General features: G+C 39.1%; 1 protein-coding gene and 1 long non-coding RNA gene across 4 annotated transcripts in view; one reads left to right on the top strand and one right to left on the bottom strand.

Moving 5' to 3' along the window:
- mafa (MAF bZIP transcription factor a) overlaps window positions 1-11,617 on the bottom strand; it is an 86,716-nt gene extending 75,099 nt beyond the window's left edge. The window contains exons 1-2 of the mRNA XM_077520049.1: window positions 10,153-11,617; window positions 381-446 (exon numbers count right to left, since the gene is read on the bottom strand). Coding sequence (XP_077376175.1) covers window positions 419-446; window positions 10,153-11,204 — 1,080 coding nt within the window. The 5' untranslated portion in view covers window positions 11,205-11,617 and the 3' untranslated portion in view covers window positions 381-418. The remainder of the gene's footprint in view (window positions 1-380; window positions 447-10,152) is intronic.
- Window positions 1-18,304, top strand: part of LOC144017998 (uncharacterized) — a 260,312-nt gene that overhangs the window by 230,839 nt on the left and 11,169 nt on the right. For all 3 annotated transcript variants that reach the window (XR_013283315.1, XR_013283317.1, XR_013283316.1), the window contains 2 exons: window positions 386-502; window positions 9,357-9,459. This is a non-coding gene — a long non-coding RNA (uncharacterized LOC144017998). The remainder of the gene's footprint in view (window positions 1-385; window positions 503-9,356; window positions 9,460-18,304) is intronic.

Here is an 18,304-nt window from a genome sequence, read left to right as displayed (position 1 = left end):
CAAATGAGTTAACGGGACATTATGGGACATGCACTTTTTAATTGCTTGTATCCAAAATAGAGTGCCTCGACGCTCATTAAGTGCGAAATGATACAACCAATATTTTACATTATAACTACAAAATATGTTTCTTCCTTTTATCTAGAGTGCTATTAAATCTTCCGAAATTCTCATGACTCTGACCGATGGAAGTTACAATAAATATGAAGACACTGTATCCGATGGGCTAAAAAATATTCTAGCAACAACTTATTACATCCAAACGTTTCATGTTACTGACTATGGCAACGATGCCATGAATTGCACTTATTTGTATAAAAGAAAAATAACTGGGGAGAAAAAAGGTGACTGATAGATGTTTTTTGTTTTGTTTTTTTTACCTCAGGGAACCAAGGGCGCGGAGGAATGGGGCTTGAAATCACAGATGGAGGAATTTTCTGGATGACCTAGAGAAGCAGATAAGATTGGAGAAAAACACAGGAGAGGATAAATGACCATCAAGGTAAATACACACGCTCTCATTCCTCTGTTTCCTCCAGCATGTGTCATTCTCTGCCAACCTGTCAAACACACGCAAATAAATGCACCACGCAATCACAACGAAACAAATAGTCCCACACTGAGCGAGATTCTCCCTCGCCTTGTCTGTCTGCTTGAATACAGTACATGGATCACAGTAAGTGTTTGATGCAGAGGGAAATGTAAAAATTTGCATGCAAATAGACTTTACAGGCAGAGAGCCCCATGCATCAAAAACACCGCAACCACCGGAGACGAAATATCTAAGCGTGCGGCGTGTCGCCGCGCAGCCAAGACAAAATACTTTTTCACCTGCTCAGCTCATTAAATGACACAATTAATTGTTCAAAAAGGGACTGCATTCATCACGCGGAGAAATGAACTGTGACGTTTGGCATTTGTTGGCCGTTGACGCTTCACGAGAGACGTTTTGGTTTTCAAGTAGTAGCGCAGGTGCGCGCAGTTAACTCAGTGGCTCAATAAATGTTATGTGGAAATGTTAGCTCCCTGTGCTGGGACGCCAAACTGGCCCGGTGAGGAAGAACGACGAAAGGAAAAAGAAAATCCTGTATTTTCAAATACGTTGGCACACGAATCACTTTTAATGATTGTGTACAAATCGATTACCATTAAGTATGTTAATTTTGTTTTTGGTTTGAAAAATTCTTAATAGATCTTTCCGTTGCCATCTCAACATTTGCGATGAGATTGTTACAAGTGTGTAATTTGGAGGGATGTAACGATATCCAAACACCACGATACGATATTATCACGATATGAAGGTCACGATACGATAATTATCACGATATTGTGGGGGGGTTGGCGAAATTTAAAAAATATCACAATATTGTGTAAAAAAAAAAAAAAAAAGATATCTCATACTTAAAAAAGCACAATATTGTCCTTTTGTGCATAACAGAATTTTTATTTTTTATTTTATTTTTCTTATTATTATTATTATTATTATTGTTATTATTAATTCAATCTCTGGTGTAATAACCTTATTTATTGATTGATTGAATTCTTATTTTTCATTTTATTATTATTATTATTATTATTATTATTATTATTATTGTTATTATTAATTCAATCTCTGGTGTAATAACCTTATTTATTGATTGATTGAATAATTTTTTTTATTTTATTATCTGTTCTTATTGCTGCTGGACATGTAAATTTCCCAGAGGGAGCCATCCCAAAGGGATCAATAAAGTCAAGTCTAAGTCTAAGTCTAAGCAATGCATATAAACCACCTACAATCTCTAATAACAATATTGAGGCAATTAATTGCTAATGCAAGCACACATAGATCGCTTCAGAAGCAAATTCGGTTCCCCTTCATCTGACAATTAGCATAGATTTGAAACATAGAAGGCCAAAACATCCCTCATGAAAATTTAATTGCACTAATAAGCTAGCCATTAGAGGGTGCTAGAACTTCACAAATGGAAATCAACCTGACTTTTTTTTTTTTTTAACAGATGTGTTCCTTTTAAATAGTGTGAACATGACGACGACGATATTGTGGCAGTTTTAATATCACGATATCACGATATTGCCCTTATCGTGACATCCCTTGTAATTTCTCTCCCATATTTTGGGAACAAGTCCCCATTCATGTGCAAAGCGGTTGCTGAGGGATGATGTTGCATTTATTTAAAAGTCACCGTCTCTTGGTCTGGGTCCATATACGGACATATAAAATTACGGCAGCAGGTCCCGAGCACCTCATTACCAACGTAACCTGCAGCCAGTCTTTCAAGGACAACTCTCTAATGGCACCACACGTATCCGCTTAATGTCTATTTGAAGCGCACAGTCACTTCCCTCTTCAAAAAAAACAAAAACAAAAAAAAAGAAGAGGGGTTGGGGGGAATTTATAGAAATAGCAAAAGCATTCTCGGATTGAATAAGCACCTTAATGGCTCCCTGATGTCAGTTTAATTCTGAAGGAGTTTCGTGTTTCCACACTCTTATCTCGCTCATATAGAATGACAGGAGACCGGATTTTCATTATCTTCTTCATCTGCTGCAAATCTGTAAATACCATCCTCAGATGTGAAAGCCATTCGAGACATTGTCAAAAAAAAAAAAAATGTACAAACAATCTGAAACAAGTTTACGTCCATTTGCGTGACGGGAAAGAAATTCAATTGGAGTGAAAGTGGTCTGTGAAAAATATGAGTTCTTAAGAATAACGATAATAATTATTCAAGTGGGTATAAAAAGTCTACACACCCTTGCTTAAATGCCAGATTTTTGTGATATAAAGAAATGAGACCAAGATAAATCATTTCAAAACATTTTCCCGCCATTGTGACTTACTGTACAACTTTATTGAAACAAAATCAATATTTTTGAGAGGTGAAGTAAAAGTGAGTGAGTGAGTGATATTATTAAAGAAAAAAAAAATGTGTGCAGTTTATTTTTTGGCCACAGGTGGCAGTAGCGAAATTGAATTTTCTGCCTTCAGCAGCTTTAGATAGACAGTCAAACCTCGGTTTTCGAACGCTTCTGTTCTCAACCAAATCGGTTTTCGACCAGAAAATTCGAGAATTTTATGTCTCAGAACTCATCCAAAAAAAATCGGCTCTCGACCAAACTGAAAAGAGCCGAGCGTACCTGAACGCGACTCACCCGGGAGCCGGGCTAACTCGAATGCCCAGGATGCTTCATCTGTAGCACATTCGTGTTCAAAATTCGTTCGGAGCAGACCTGTTCATTGTTATTTACGCAAATCTTTTTTTTAGTTTTGCATCGTGTATTAGCCCCTAATCATGGGTCCAAAGAAAGCAAGTGCAAGTGGTAAAGCTGGTGAATCATTTTAGATAGGATATCTTCTATTAAAATAAAACAGTGTCTATTTCTACCCTTTTCTATTTATGGTAAATAGTATACAGCACAGTTTATGGTGTAAAATAGTAAAATAAAAAACAAAACAAAACTTGGAAACAGTTTTTTTTAGACTTGGAACAGATTAAAATTATTTACATTAATTATAATGGGAACGATTGTTTTGGATTTCGAACAAATCGCTTTTAGAACAGCATTCTGGAACGGATTATGTTCAAAAACCGAGGTTTGACTGTATAATGGAACAGTGAAAACAGTCAGACAGACAGGGAAGCGCTTGAGGCTGGTTCACTTCAGCTGGAACTGGGGCTGCAGACAAGGTGAACATGATTATGAAGAGTTAAAACTAGCAGTCAATGTTGTTACAAAACTTTTGCTAGAAAGCCTACCGGAACATCTTCACTTTATTTGGGGTCACTCAGAGGTGTTAAAATAGTTGCAGGTGTATCCTGACTTACATTTAACATAAATTTGCACGTGATCGATGAGTTCTAAATACAGACACGGTCTTCGTTATAAGTGGGTGTGCAAACGCAAGTCACGTTTTTTTACTCCCCCACTTAACTCATTTACTCCCAATAGCGTATAAATACGTTTTTTTTTAATATTCTAAGTGTCCCAAAGAAGTATTTATACGTTTTTTTTTTTTGTTTTTTTTTAATGCTAGAGCATACAGAAGGCTTTGATGCAGCCTCTCAACTGCAAAGAACGGTTGCAGAAATGGTAGTTATTACACAAACGGCCAGCAGGTGGCAGTAGAGCAAAGGAGATCAACCAGGGCCATGTAGAGAAAAAAAAAAGCTAAATTACTTACAATTTTAAATAGATTTGTGAAAACTGATGAAAATTAGCTCTCTTCTAATTGCTGCAAAACGGAAACAGATAAAAACATACTTTTTTTTCCTGATGAAAGAAGAGACTTTAATCTTTCTTTTGATAGGTTCCATGCTTTTATAGCAATTGAACACAATATTCTGTGGGCCTTGCAAAATCAGTCAAAATCCATCAAAACAGCCGGGATCGAACGGGACTGCTTCTGTGGAAATGGCTGGGAGTGAATGAGTTAAAAATGTATTTTTTGTAATTGAGTCATACAGTAGATCACATTCATGTTAAGGTAAAAAAATTAAAAATAAACAAAAGCACAAAATGGTATTATTTGACCAAGGGTGTGTAGACTTTTTATATACACTATATAGCTAATGATGTTGTCGTTTGTCCTCTGAAACAATAGAGAGGGTTTTTATTTTAAAGAATTTGGCAACGGCCAAACAGGAAATGGGTCAATAAATAAATAAATAAATAAATACATGGAATCGACTGAGTTGTGTTGTATTTGGGATGTGCTTGTCCATCTCATTTGTTGGGTTCTGGGCAGAGGAAATGAGTGTGGGCTCCCCGGGGTAGAGATTACTCTAACGACTTTGGAATCAGCCTCGCGCGCGCCGTCCCTTTTGACCTCTATACTCGTCGATGACTCCAGAAGATGACAAGGTGATACTGTACATGCGCACATACAAATGCTCGTGTTCACACCTTACTGTACACTCGTGTACACTCATGCACGTTGAAAAAAAAATAAAAATTAAATAAAAAAAAGAAAGAAACACAGAGTGGGACCAAATAGACTTAGTTTTAGAGTAATATTTACAACTTGGAAGAGAGTAAAATAAAGAATTGGGGAAAATAAAATATAAAAGTGACTCAAGGTACGCACGTAATTAGTGTTGTTCCGTTAACGTTTTTTGGCTCCCGATACCGATTCTGATACCCAGCTTTGCAGTATCGGCCAATACCGATACCATACCGATACTTAAGTTTTTTTTTTCCTCAACATGAAAAAGCTGTCCTGCCATTGGTTCAGAGCATTCAAGGGCCAATAAGATATCTTAGATCGGCATGCAGTGAACATGCCATATATCAGTGAATGTTGTGCACAAGCAAGACACAAGATGCTGCATCCAAAATCCTATTTTAGCATTGGAATTAATGGTATCAGCATGTTACTTGTGACTACCTCTGCCGATACCAGTATCGGTATCGGAACAACACTACACATAATCACGACCTTCAGCTTGGGAGACAGCAGATATACTCCTTGAGCCACGCAGCTCCTTCTTTCTGCTCGTATATCGCTCATGTCGGCTGCAACTCATTCCATGATTGCATGGAATCTTCCAACCTCCAGCAGACCAAAAACCATCTTTCGTCTCTTGGAGAAAAGTAAACAGTATCTGAAGGTCGTGAGTTCGAACCTCAACCCTTGAGTGAGTTTTATTTTATTTTTTTTATGTTTTATTTTATTCTCTTCCTAGTGTAAATCTTAGTTTACTCTAAAACTGAGTCTATTTGGTCTAAATAGAGTCAAATTGACACGGCAGAATTTACTGTGTACGCACGTTGTCTGCAAATGCCACCATGACATGAGGAATATCGGGCAGAACAATGCACGCCAACTTCAAGTTTGTTTGAGTGTGTTTTCAGTTCTGAAAAGTACGCAAGTGTGTTGTTAGTTTAGCTCAAATCGATGTGCGCCAACGAGAAAACAAAACGAGCATGCAAAAAGAGTTGAAAGAGGACATTTTTAACCAGAAACCATGTTGTCATTTTTGACGTGCCAACTAAGAACCCACAACACTTGGCTGTAAAATAAAGTGAAAGAAGGCCAACTTTTTTTTGACAGATTCCCTTTTTGAGTTTGCAAATACGCTCTTCCGAATTGGAAGAAAAGCAAACAAGTGTCGCTCTATTCCAGGGGTCTGCAACCTGCGGCTCTGGAGCCACATGTGGCTCTTTATTCCCTCTCCTGTGGCTCTTTAAATAAATAAATAAATACATAAATAAATAAATAAATAAAGTAATAAATAAATAAATAAATACAATATTTTTTACATAGTTGTATTTTTTACGATAAAATATTATTCAAATGATTGATTATTGATTATATTAAAAAAAATTAAAGAAATGTCTAAAAAAAATGTCAGAGACCAAATTTTCAAGTTGTCAGGAAAAGATGAATTAATTTTTTTTAAAATGATCGAAAATGTCCAAAAAGTCACCATAAAATATCTAAAAAGGAAGAGGAAAAGCAAAAATTTATCATAAAATGTCTGTACAATTGCCAAAAAATGTCAGAGAAATTAATAAAAGATAGAAAAGAAAATGTTCAAAACTAACCTAAAATGTCCCCCCCCAAAAACAAAACAAAAAAAGGCAGAAAATTACAATAAAATATTTTTTGGAAGTCAGAAAATTGATTAAAAAAAAAAAAAAAAAAAAAAGCTACAAAAGAAAATGTTTAAAAAGTACTATGAAATGTCCAAAACAAAAGAGGAAATCCCGAAAATGGTCAGTGTCCACAAAGTTGCCAAAAATGTCAGAAAATTTCGGGGGGAAAAAGGCAGAAAAAAATTTGTCAAAAAATAGCCATAAAATGTAAAAAAAAAAAGAAAAAAAAAAAGAAGAGAGGCAGAAAATAAGAAAATGATATGTCTATACAATTGCCGATAATTTCAGAAATTTAGCAGAAAGTCAAAAAAATATATATATAAAAAAGAAAACAAAAAGGTAAGAGGAAAGGTTTTCAGAAAATGAATGTTGAAGTATTGGATGCTGCATATTTTTATGTTGTGGTGCAGCACGAATTAGCTCTTGGACCCTCAGTACTAGTTTACTAACACTAACACAATGTTTCCTTCATCACAATTTTGCGGCTCCATAGAGAATTTTGGTTATTTATTTGGCCTAAAATGGCTCTTTTGACACAAAAGGTTGCTGACCCCTGCTCTATTCTATTCAATCGCCATCAGTCGCCATTATAACAAAATACGAAAATAGCACCGCCTCGTCTCTTGATCAAATAGACGTAATTAGATACAGCGAGGAAAGACGGCGAGCGGCTTGGCCGTGACTTTGCGTCGCATGTGCACGCATGCAAAAAAGCCGACAGCGGCACAGCTGCACGGAGCTACGCTCTCGATTTATCATCCCTACATCGCAGGAGCTAGCGGGCCGCGCCGCTATTAATCATCAGCAAAAGCATTTAATTCAGCACAAGCCCAACTATTGTCTCAGTCTCTGCAGTCTGCCGGCTGCGCAAAACGGCAGACACCTCTGAGGGGAAAAACCACCGGAATAAAAGCAGACATGCAAATGTTGCTTAGCAAAAATGACCCAATGGGTTGCACGTTACTGCGAGTCAGACGCATTTTCATTATAAAACTACACTATGGAGACTAACAGAGTCTTATTTGTATCTTTTTACAGGCACATGTTAGTTTTTATGAAAAAGTGCCATTAAGTGGCTGCTGTTTTATGCAACTGGTTGCCTTGTAACAATGGACAAAAAAAATGCAAATTAGACTTTCTTTGGCCCACAACTTGGATAAGTTTCTTGTAAGAAAAGTTACGAGACTTCTATAAGGCAAAATATATTTAAACAAAAATTAAAAGAAATGTCCAAAAGTCAAATTTGACATGATTGGGATTATTCGACCTTTGGCAGGGCCCCCTCACATGACATGATTGGGGTGGAATTGAAAGATCCACAAATGACAAAGTGTGAGCACACACGCATTATCAAAAAATAAATACATAATCTGATCAACATGACATGAGAGGGAATAAAATACGTGCACATATCACATGTACTTACATGCTTGCTGAGATGCACACGCACACACTCATTGACGGGAACATGCAATTAAAAGAATCTAAACATCTAATATGGATAAAATAAAATAAAAAATGTATCCAATTGTTTTTTTCCTTGTCATGTTTTGATTCCATTGCTGTGAATCAAATTCCAAATTGACTTGCTCTTATAGAAAGAAAGTGTTTTCAGAGTTGATGTAGAATAAGAAACGTGTATCAAACTGCCAACTGCAATTAAAGTAAACAACAATTAAAAAAAAACACTGCATGAATTAATCAATGTGTAGTGAAATGTTTACATGCTTCTAATAATTTCAACATGGACTGTGTTCCCATTTTTGGCATATTAATTTGGGGGTAAATACCAGCTGCGAACACCAAATTCTTGGGTGGTCTGTGGGAAAACAATACATGAAGAAAATAATTGTTTTGTGCTGCACAACTTTTTATGATGTTTTTTTTTTTTTTTTTTTTTTTTTTTTAATTACAGTGAAAAATTCCAAGGACCAGTTAAAGAAAAGTGAGAAACTTATTGAAGGCAATTATACATTTATTGCATATCATTTAATTGTATGAAATGACAAAAACGAGCACATATGAACATCACATATGGTTAGTGAGTGAAATCATTTTGCACAGCAAAATATATATATTTATATATTTATATGTATGTATGATGTAATATTAATTCACATATTTTCAAAAGGAGGGCTCCCTCTTCTTCTTCTTTTTTTTTTAATTTATACATGCAGGGTATCAATCCCTGACCATCGAACAATGTCCAGACATTATCAATTATATCAATTATTGCTTTGCAAATATTGACTTTGTTGAATTCTACACATCTTCTTTTCCTGAAGTGATGTTGAAAGTTTTGCATGTTACAAATGCCAACGTGGGCCAAATAGCTGTGGAAACAGTTGTTCTGAACTCCCTCCATCATGATGACAGGCCAGAGCGTTTAGTGCACTGCACTCACAATACTTCAACTTCTTCACAAAACTCCTTTCAAACCAGCTAAACAAATTTGACTTTTGAAAATAGTGGCAAAATGGAGTTTTCGCTCGTGTGCTGCAAATGTGCAGGACAATCCTGCTCACTGCATCCACTTGACCCGAGCCAGTCACGTTAAATCAAATGTGTTTTGCTTATCAGCTCTATTAGACGCTTCAAACTGTGGCACTTTTCTCGACTTCAATTTATAAAACTTTCTCCTTATATTACACTCTCATCTTTTTTTTTTGTGTCAAATGCAGAAGAATACTATTTAAATAACAGTTTTTAACAAATGATTTCCTTCACACACACACCCCCCCCCCCCAACCATGCAGGATCCCCCGCTGATGCACTTCCGTCATATTCATTGCACCCCTAAAGACGTCGGGTGGTGGTGCACTTCAACACAGCCTGAAACGCCATCGACGATGTACACAGGTGGGAAGTCCTGTCACTTTTTTGTGTAACTGTCCCAAAAAAGTGAGGAGGCATAAATGAAATATGAATGCCATGCTGGAGTCATCTCATAAAATAATAATAATAATAATAAAAAAGACATAGCACAGAGAAATAAAACATTAAAAAAAAAAAAAGAACATACATGTCCAGCATGCGGAATAGTTCAATAAATCTTTGAAAAAAAAACAATGAATACATAAAAGTCTCTGAAGAAGAAGCAAATGCATGAAATGGCTGGCAATCCTCCAAGTTTGGCAAACAAAAGAAAATTACATGAATGCACTTTAACAAGTATCTGCACACTGGTTTCAAACTTAAAAAAAAAAAAAAAAAAAACATGGCAAAGGGCAAGTTGCTGAACTAAATTGGATCCAAATCAGACACTGCAAATCTAATGAGGGTTGAGAACTAATGACAAATGGGTCATTTATAATAGAAAGTAGACTACATGAGAGTTTTGTGAACTCAAACTCCATATTTAAACCTGTTTAAAATGTGTAAGATGGGGGGGGGGGGGGAAAAAGACAAAATAGTTCTTATTAGGCATTTACGCCAAAATGGGGAAAAGGGGGGAAAAAAAAGTTCAAAAAAAACTTTTATAGCTGGGCAGAGTAACTCAACAATTCTTTTTTGTTTTGTTTTTCTTTTCTGCGTGAATATGTGGAGACTCACATGAAAAACTCCGGTGATGAAGGGTTGTTGTCGCTGCTCGAGCCACTTTCTCGGAAGCCGTTGCCGATGAGCTTCTCATACTTTTCTTTGTACGCGTCCCTCTCCCGGACCAGCCTGGAGATCTCCTGCTTGAGGTGCTCCACTTGCTGCACCAGTTGCGTCTTCTCGCCCTCCAGGACGTGCCGCTGCTGCACGCGCTTGAAGCGACACGACTGCGCGTAGCCTCGGTTCTTGAGGGTCCTCCTCTTCTGCTTGAGCCGGATCACTTCTTCCTTGCTGACCCCCCGCAGCTGCCGGTTGAGCTCCCGCACGGACATGCTGACGAGCTGCTCGTCCGAGAAGCGGTCGTCCAGGCGCATGTGCGGGTGGTGGTGATTTGTCCCGGAGACGCCGTTGGACTGGACGCCCGGCGCCTGGTGATGATGGTGGTGGTGGCCGCCGCCGCCACCTCCGCCTCCGCCTCCTCCTCCTCCGCCGCCGCCTCCCCCTGCCCCGCTGTGGTTGTGGTGGTGATGGTGGTGGTGGTGCTGAGCCCCGTTCTGCGCGGCGGCCGCAGCGATGACCGCCGAAACTACCGCCGCGGCGGAGCCCATCTCCTCGCCGGCCATGGCGCCCCCCGGGCCGGCCGAGCCCGCGAACTGCTGGCCCCTGGCGTAGCCATCGAACGACTGGAGCTGGTGGCTGCTGTTGATGAGCGCCTCGACCGCGTCCTCGGGGCTGAAGCCCAGCGCCTCTGGATTGAGCTGCTGCTGTTGGTAACCGGACATCCAGTAGAAGTCCTCTATGTGCGTCTTCTGCTCGCTCCCGCTCCCCGAGCCCGGACTGGGCGCCGAGAAGCTCGGGGAGGGGGGCACAGAGCTGCAGGGCGTGCTCATCGGCGTGGAAGACAAGGATCCCCCGGCGATGAGGCGGCTGCACTGGCTGATGGTGCGATCGGGCTCGACCGGCTCCTTTTTCACTTCAAACTTCATCAGATCGAAGTCATTAACATATTCCATGGCCAGGGGACTGGTGGGCAGGTCGGAGTTGCTCATTGCCAGCTCTGATGCCATCCTCTTGCTGCTGCTGCTGCTGCTGCTGCTCACAGTCCTCCAGACGGGCTGAAGAGCGGCCGTCGCGCCGGGCTGGTTGGCGAGAACGTGAGCCACTTTGAGGGACTTTGTGAAAAGCGTCGCAAAAGAAGGAAAGAGTTTCTCGGGCGTCCCGCCTCGGGACTACTTTGGCCGGGTGTCGCGCACACGAGGAGCGGAGTCCCTTCTCGGCGCGCGTGTTGTATTTCAAACATTGAACGCAACTTTTTTTGCACGCGCCCTTTTTTCTCACGGAGACATCGCGACCCGAAGCAGCCGGCTGCGAGCGAGCGAGCGAGCGTGGGCTGGACACGGGAGCGATTTTTTGAAGCAGGCATCACACAGCAGTTGAGTTTTAAGAGCTTTGGAGCTCACATGACGTCAGGCTGCAAGTGGGAAATTGTCTCGGACGAGGAGCCAATGGGGTCGCACAACTCCCGATAGCTAATTAGCATATTAGTCGTCTACAGGAACCAAACTTTTTTTTTTTTTTTTTTGCACCCCCCCCTCCCGTGTCAACTGTCAAAGGCCGTCAGCTGACACTCAGCTGGCAAGCAGGATCTCCCAACTCTTCTCCTGCCTCTATTTGCATGAATGACAGCAGTTTCTTTAGGACAGTGGAAAAAAAGTGGGAAAACAGGCATGCTGTTGATTCACTCATTAAAAAAAAATCTTTCTGAAATGATCACTTTGAATATACAGTAAAGCTATTGTGCATTATTTTATTGTTGTCAATTAGTAACTTATAAACTACACTACATGCATAAATATTTTTCAATGTTGGCACTAATGATGTTTTTAAACATAAAACCCTACATGATCCAGATGCAGGTTGAATATATATTTTTTTTGATTGAAAAAGAAAAAAAGAAAGAGCACGCTGCATGCCCTTATACCAGTATTAAACTCAACACTGCCACCTTTTGGACATACCGGATATTAAAAGCTCACCAAAACCTCTCACAGTCAAGTTAGGGAAAAAGAAAAGAAAATATAATAAAAATGTTTATTTTGCAATGTTCGACTTTCCTCAATACACCATCCATTATTAATAATACTTAATATTTTGGTATTATCAGACAGTCAAAGCCGTTGTGCATAAACATGAACCCAAGTGTTCCATCCAAACTGATATCATGTCCCGTGGCCATAAAATAACTTTTATCTAACCACTGGCTCGTCATGTTGCAGAGCGCTCGTATAATCTGCTCACTTTCATTGCACTTTATCTCAGTTCAGAGGTCTCCTACTTTGACTTGACTTGTGTACAACACAGCCGTGCGACTTCTGTTACAGTGTGTGTGACCCTGTTTACCTTCTCACCCCGATGTCCTTTGTCAAAAAGCTCAATATGCACACATGGACAAAGCTGTTGGTAGCACTCTGTTAATGAAAGAAAAAAAAAAAAAAAAGAGTCGGAATATAAAATACAATTGGACATATGTGACAGATGTTTTTATTTTTTTAAGGTTTTTATACTGTCAAAAGTTATTTCATTACGGAGGTACAACTGGTTTTATCTTTTCAATATTGTACACCGATTTCAGTGGAGCAAACAAATCAGCTTAAATATCCTGGCGTGGTGCAAGGAATTGAAATGTAACTTCTGCTCAAGTTCCTCCTCCATAACGCTCATTCTCACGCAGTGCCATGACCAGAAAGGCATTTCATTCATGTGGAATGAATTCATGTGCCGTTTGCATGAGTTCCCCATTGTGTGCGCCATAATGGCAAAAAAATGCAATAAACGGCGGGCACAAGGTGCATTCAGTAAGAATGCTGCAAGAGAGGGGAACTTGACTGACAGTGCTTTCAAATTGCTATTTTTTATTTTTTTTTATGGAAGAGAAGCATTATTTGTCGCTCTTTCACTATTGTCGCCATTCATAATTTAGCTCATGCTTTATTGCATTTGTTTCTTTAGGTAGTTAGCAAGATAACGAGTACTATTTTGATATTGGGAAATGTTTTCACCACTTTTACTTATGTTGTGTGAACACATTTCTCACGTTTATTTTAAGTGTGTAATACATGTTTCTTAACTCTTTGACTGCCAAACGTTATCCCAAAAACCCCCAAAGGTGCCAGCTGATTTGGAGCATTTTCACTCATCTTCCAAAGCAAACAGAATATTGTGCGGTATGAGGATATAAATATGGTGGATATCACATGAAAGATTGGATTCCATTCTTTCATGAGAAAAAAAAAGTATGTTTCTACCTTATTCCGTTCTTTAGTAATCACCATTTGAAATTAGGTCATTTGAGTGACATAAGCGAAAATACAAAAATAATAAAAGAAAAACAAGCTTTTTGTGAAAAGATGCATTGTTTTGCACAACAGTGACTTTGACACTAATATTTTTTGTTTAGTGACAAGGCAGCGCTGCACAAGACGTTGCGCTGCCCATTGAGAGGGAAAAAAAACAAAAAAAACGTAATAAACGTAAATTAACGTTTTTGGCGGCATTCATTAGGATTTTAGAATACGTCATTAAACGTTTTTGGCGGTCAAAGAGTTAATGTCAAAAATTTTAAAATTGGCCAAGGTCAGCACTTTAACTGCCAATTGAGTTTACTCTTGTCTCGTGTATATTAGAGCGGATATGACGAGCCCTTGCAAGCCAATAACCGTTCAAGTCGATACAAATTGATTAAACATGACACATTCTTCTTTATTTGTGACTTGAAGGGGAATTTAGGCCAAAAAAAAATGTTTTCGATAATATGTTCTGTGCACCCCACTAGTAAACAGTCCAAAATCCACCTGTTTTTATCCATCTTAGGGGGCGGCCATTTTGCCTTGTCCTGCCCCTTGATGTTAAAATAATGAAAATGACATCACAGTTTCTCAGGGCTCAAGAAATCACGTCATCACGGCTCACCTGTTTTCTGACGCTGAGTCGTGACTGGCCGCTGTCCGTCATTTTCATTTGACAACAAGTGGCAAAATGGCCGCCCCCTGAGATGGATAAAAATGGGTGGCTTTAGCTGCTTAACTCATATTCCACAAAGGCAATATTAATCTGAATACTTTTTTTAGACTAGTGGGGCTGCATAGAACATAAGAAAAATATTTGGGTTGACTTCTTTAATAGTACATTCTCCATTACTGTATACAGTATACTTTTAATGTTTTCCACCAAATTAATAATTTTATAATTTTCAATTATTGACAATCTTCCAAATAATATAATATAAATAAATAAATAAATAAATAAATAAATATCATATAAATAAATATAAATATCAATAAATATAAATAAATAAACATAATATAAAACTAAAATAATTGTCATTGTGTATGGACCAAAAACGAATGTATATGTAATGTACCCAACCAGTGACAGTCTGCGACATAATGCACAAAACCCAACAAGTTCATGATCAATACTAATTCAATTTTAATCTATCGTTTATGCTGCCTATTTCACACTCTTATCAACATGTGCTATGTATCATCTCAACAATGTCATATTGATCATGTTGAAGAGCAACCTAGAAATATGTCATTATAATTAGAGGAGAAAATACACTTGTGTTCCCATTTTTTTTGTCATTCCCCTTTTTCCTTTGTTGAGTTTACCTTTAATTATTATTATTTATTTATTTATTTTACATAAATGTGGCCCTAAGACCGCCTTTAATTGTAATATTTTTGCACACTTCTTGAGCAGCAGGTCAGCAACTGAAGTTAATCAACAATGGGCGCAGACGTAACCGGCGTTCGTGCGTTTGCTCGTCAATACAAGCGCTCTGAGTTTTGGATTAGAACGCAATCTCCGATAGAAGCCTATTGTTTCTATTTCCACTCGGTTGCCCTGTTGTCATCTGTTTGGGCTTACCTGCGCAGCAGCGGCCCGTTCCCTGGGGCGCGGCCACAGCGGAGCGAGACTAATACACAAACGAAGGGAGAGCTCATTAGTCATGACAGAAGAAAGTGGCGGACCGAAATTAGCTGCTTTTGTGTGGCTGGCGTTATTGATGATGCCGCGCGAGCGGAGATGCGCGCGGAGAGGAGAGGGATGGTATCAACCAGCAAAATTCATACACGGTGTGAAAGAAAATGAGCTTGTAATATTATGTACGGTATCAGCAATGTTTCATATTTTTTTGCCATTTGTGATATTCAAGCACCGTATTTTCCGCACTACAAGGCGCACCGCATTATAAGGCGCACCTTCAACAAAAAACATATTGTAAAAACGTTTTTCTATATATAAGGCGCACCGCATTATAAGGCGCACCACATTATAAGGCGCACCTTCAATAAATGACATATTTTAAAACTTTTTCCATATATAAGGCGCTACAGTAGAGGCTGGGGTTACGTTATGCATCCATTAGATGGTGCTGCGCTAAAGGGAATGTCAACAAAACAGTCAGATAGGTCAGTCAAACTTTATTAATAGATTACAAACCAGCTTTCTGACAACTCCATTCACTCCCAAAATGAACAAACAGCTGTTTTATTATTTTCTCTGAGGTAAAGTATTAGTATTAGCTAGCGATCCAAGATGGCGGGAACTTCTGCGCATGCGCGTCACCAATCGTGCAGGGTCACCGATAGCGTCTTGGCAGCGAGACCTGCTGCGGCTCAATATTGATCCATATATAAGGCGCACTGGATTATAAGGCGCATGGTCAGCTTTTGAAAAAAATTGAAGGCTTTTAGGTGCGCCTTATAGTGCGGAAAATACGGTACTTCAAATGTCTGTGTGAATGTTGGCAGTGAATATGAACGCAACTTAATCACTAAAATGGCGATTGTCGTTGAAACGCGAGCTTGACGGCTGCATTCCTCCGCATTCTTCGATGATAGACGTGAGGGAGCGGAGGGAGCATAGGTCACTGAGTTGTTTGTTGTATGACTGCTCGTCTATACGCGTGCGTTTGTGTGTGTGTGTGTGTGTCCAGACAGCTATCTCATCAGCTCCTTTCCATTCCATCACTTTTGCATTCAGGCCTTAACACGAGCCCATTACACTATCAGCTCTGAAGACAACCTGCGAGCTGATGATACAGCTCGAACGTCACGCAACTTTTGAGAAGAGCGCAAATCCCATTCATTGTGTAGTCGTGTGTATCTCAAGAAAGACACAACTTGCCTGTACCAAGCGTTGCGACCTGCCTGTACAATTTCATCAGCAGTCGAGTGAGAACAACAAAGCTGCAATATTAATTTTCACCCGAGCAACAGAATGCGGGCGCAGCCATGTCATAATGACCCGGACCCATTAGTTTGATGCCGTGGAGAGTGCGGCAAAGGATAGAGCAGACAGAAAAGGGAGAACAGATCTTGGACTCTGAAGTGGATTTTTGGATGGCTTCTGTGACACTGGTGGATGACTTTTGTCTTTAGACTGAGAGAAAGTTAAAAGTGTGTACATCCTATATTCAAAACGTCCATTTTCCTTAGTGAATCCGGCAGACTGCGCCTTTAACCAAATAAAATGTCAAAACAGTTTGCTACTGCAGGTCTGCTCCTTCCTGAAGATGTTAACATCTGTGTTTATGTTAATCTTTGATGGTGATTTCGTCCTAAACGGATTTTTTTTTTCTTCACTCACTCATTCACACACGTAAGCTTCTGTAAGTGAGTGAGTGAGTGAGTGAAAAAATAAATAAATAAATAATCCGTGCGTGCTTTGCACGAGGAGTGACGTCATGCAGCTCAGCGATTGGCTGGAGAGGTGTAAACATTGTCTTTCCACAGAAATGGCCAGCTGTTTACAAAACAAACACAACATGGCGAAATACAGGCTGGTCGGGTGGGGGTTTAGGACGAAATCACCACCAAAGATTAACATCAACACAGATGTGTCGACTGAGAGAAAGTTAAAGTGTGTACATCCTGTATTTAAAAAGTGCATTTTCCTGAGTGAATCCGGCAGACAGCCCCTTTAATATGTAAGCTATGAAATTTCAATGTATTTATTTTTTGGTTGACGACAAACGCGGGCTGCCCCATCCAATCACATGTTGAGCACGGTTGAGACAATACTGCACAAGTTATTCATAATTACATTCAAATACACGTGAAGCATTGGTTTACTGTCATGGCTAAGTTAAATGTATGAACTGTAGGGATGTAACGATAAAAACTTCCACAATATCGTCATCGTCATGTTCACAATATTTAAAAGGACACACATCTGTTAAAAAAAAAAAAAGAAGTCAGGTTGATTTCCATTTGGGCAGTTCTAGCACCCTCTAGTGGCTCTAGTTTATTAGTGCAATTTAATTTTCATTAGGGATGTTTTGGCCTTCTATGTTTAAAATCTATGCTAATTGTCAGATGAAGGGGAGCCTAATTTTCTTGTGAAGCGATCAATGTGTGCTTTGCTACCTTTGATTGCATCACAAAAGAAAATGGCTTCCCTCAGTGCAAGCACTTTCTAGGGAAGAGGAAATGTAAATGTATAACACTTTTTATTGAACAAAATTTAGGCTTTAAATGTTGTTAGCATTTGTTCAATAAGACTCTTAAGAACACATTAAAGTATTGTTTGAATTATTTTAACTGTATTTGAGACTAGCATCTAAGTTTTAAAAAATGTCCTCTGTAGTGGACACATCATAGCTTAAAAATAAAAACTTTTTTTTTTTTTTTTTTTTTTAATATCTTTTGCGGTATTCCAGTTACTTCACAAAGATTGGGGAATATCACAGCATCATGATTTAGTTTGTAGTTTTGTTACATCAAATGATATAAGTTAGATTCCTATTGGTGAATTGGTAACCTACATGTCACCTATGGCACCCACATTACAATTACACGTAGTGACGAGAATCCCCACGCAAATGACGCCAATCTGCGGCCGACTAAATCCACGCTCGCGTAAATGCTCACGCTGAGATGCACATGCTGCATGCCCGTAGCCTAATGAGAGATTTTCTGACCTTTCCGTGCGTACCCCTGGAGAATATTGATGAATCCCCCTTTTAAAAATAACTCTCGCCTTGTAGGGTCATTAAATGATTTACAGTTATTTCACAAACGCATAATGATTGCATTTATTATGCTGGGTGTGTACAGGGTTAGGACTGGACCTGGTAGTGCTCAAAAGCGTGAATAAAAGT

This window comes from Festucalex cinctus, chromosome 4 (genome assembly GCF_051991245.1).
Source record: "Festucalex cinctus isolate MCC-2025b chromosome 4, RoL_Fcin_1.0, whole genome shotgun sequence".
Taxonomy (NCBI): Eukaryota; Metazoa; Chordata; class Actinopteri; order Syngnathiformes; family Syngnathidae; genus Festucalex; species Festucalex cinctus.
Note: the sequence above shows the minus strand (reverse complement) of the source record. Positions and strands in the feature narration are given on the sequence as shown.